General features: G+C 70.7%; 1 protein-coding gene across 1 annotated transcript in view; it reads right to left on the reverse strand.

Annotated features, from left to right (window-relative positions):
- The window catches only part of ACHE (acetylcholinesterase (Cartwright blood group)), a gene marked incomplete at its 5' end in the record, with an annotated part of 5147 nt that extends 3270 nt beyond the window's left edge, over window positions 1-1877 (reverse strand). Inside the window, one exon of the mRNA XM_027909872.1 lies at window positions 403-1877. Within this exon, the coding sequence (XP_027765673.1) occupies window positions 403-1877 (1475 nt within the window). The remainder of the gene's footprint in view (window positions 1-402) is intronic.
- Window positions 1878-1943: the final 66 nt, after the last annotated feature.

Genomic DNA, 1943 nt, shown 5'->3' on the forward strand with positions numbered 1-1943 from the left:
CACATCCCAACCCACCTCATCCAGCTCAACCCATCCCAACCCGACCCACCTCATCCATCCCTTCCTCTCTTATCACTCCATCCAGTCCTTCAACCATCCATGTAGGCTTTTTCTCATTCCTCCCTCTATCCATCTCTCCATCTATATGGCCTTATCCTCATTTCTCCGTCCATCTCTGCATGTCTCCATCCATTCATCCATCCATCCCTCCATCCATTCATCCATTCATCCATCCATCCATCCATCCCTCCATCCATCCCTCCATCCATCCATCCCTCCATTCTTCCATCCAACCATCCCTCCCTCCCTCCCCCCAACCCTTCAGCCACCTGTGGAGGCCTCTCCCCATCCTTCCCCCTCCCCGCCCTCCTGTCCCCTCTGCGGCCGCGGCCGTGCCGGTACCCGGTCCTGGCGAAGTTGCCCCAGTATCTCATGATGCGCCGGCTCAGCGCCTCCTCCTCGGCCGTGTAGTTGAGGCCGGGGTTGAGGGGCTGCCCGAAGACGAACTCGATCTCGTAGCCGTGCGGGACCCCCATCCAGGGGGGCCACAGCAGGTTGGAGGCGCGGTGGTCGAACAGGTAGGCGAAGACGGTGCCGCCACGCTCGGCCCAGCGCTGGGCGAAGTGCATGAGGGGGCACACCACGTTGTGGTCGCCCACGATGTCGTCCAGCGCCTCGCGGTTCTTGACGGGGTTGTCCTGGTCCAGCCAGTCCGTGTACTGCAGCACCACGGCCTCGGCCGCCAGCTCGTTGGCCTGGGGCACCCCCAGGCGCACCCCGCCCAGGAACTCCTCGCGGCTGATGAGGCTCTCGTTGTCCTTGCCGAAGCCCGGCACGCCGTACACCAGGAAGTAGGTGCCCTCGTCCTGCACGGCGCCCAGCAGCACCTCGGCCTCGGGGCGCCCGGGGCCGCCCAGCAGCGCCTCGGGGGTGTCGGCCAGGAACTCGCCGTCCACCACGGGCACGAAGGCGAAGCGGAACACGCCCTGCTGCGGCAGCACGGCCGCCTCGTGCTCCACCAGCCGCGGCGGCGGCGCGGCGCGCAGGCAGCCCAGCAGCTCCGTCTCGTTGGTCACCGCGCCGCCCGCGCCCACCCCGCCGCAGCCCACCAGCCGGCCCAGCCGCGCCGCCCGCCGCCGGCCCTCGGCCGCGCCCACCGTGGCCCAGGGCCCGTTGGGGGAGCCGCTCTGCAGGACGGCGCGGCGGAACAGGGCCCGGCTGCCCCCCGACAGCAGGTGCAGGCCCGCCGAGGCCGCGCCGGCGCTCTCGCCGAACAGGGTGACGGCGCCGGGGTCGCCCCCGAAGGCGGCGATGTTGGCCTGCACCCAGCGCAGCGCCAGCCGCTGGTCCAGCAGCCCCACGTTGCCGGGGGCCTCGGGGTGGCCTGGCAGCGCCAGGAAGCCCAGGGCGCCCACGCGGTAGTTCATGGAGACCACCAGCACGCCCTCAGCGGCCGCCAGGAAGCGCCCGTCGTACACGTCCAGCGAGGCGGCGCCGCTGTAGAAGCCGCCGCCGTAGATCCAGACCAGCACCGGCGCTGGCGCCGGCGGCCGCGGCGAGGGGGCCCAGATGTTGAGGTACAGGCAGTCCTCGCTCATCTCCCGGTTGGGGTTCCACATCTCGGAGCCGCCGAAGCCGGGGAACATGGTGTCCACCGGCTGGAAGCAGGCGTGCGGGTGGGACGAGGCGTCCAGGACCCCCGGCCAGGGCCGGGCGGGGCGGGGGGGGGCGAAGCGGAGGGGCCCCAGGGGGGGCTCGGCGTAAGGGATCCCCAGAAAGGCGGCGGCCACCGAGGAGGGGCCGGCGGGGACGTGGAAGCCGCGGACGAGGCCGGACAGGGTGGGCACCAGCAGGGGGTTGTTGTTGGGGTTGTTGTCGGTGGTGTCGGCGCGGGCGGGGGGCACAAGGGCGGGGAGGAGGAGGAAGAGGAGGAAGAGGGAGGG

The sequence above is a fragment of the Empidonax traillii genome, unplaced genomic scaffold (genome assembly GCF_003031625.1).
Source record: "Empidonax traillii isolate 1590-97213 ecotype Southwest subspecies unplaced genomic scaffold, ASM303162v1 scaffold2479:size34915, whole genome shotgun sequence".
Classification (NCBI taxonomy): domain Eukaryota; kingdom Metazoa; phylum Chordata; class Aves; order Passeriformes; family Tyrannidae; genus Empidonax; species Empidonax traillii.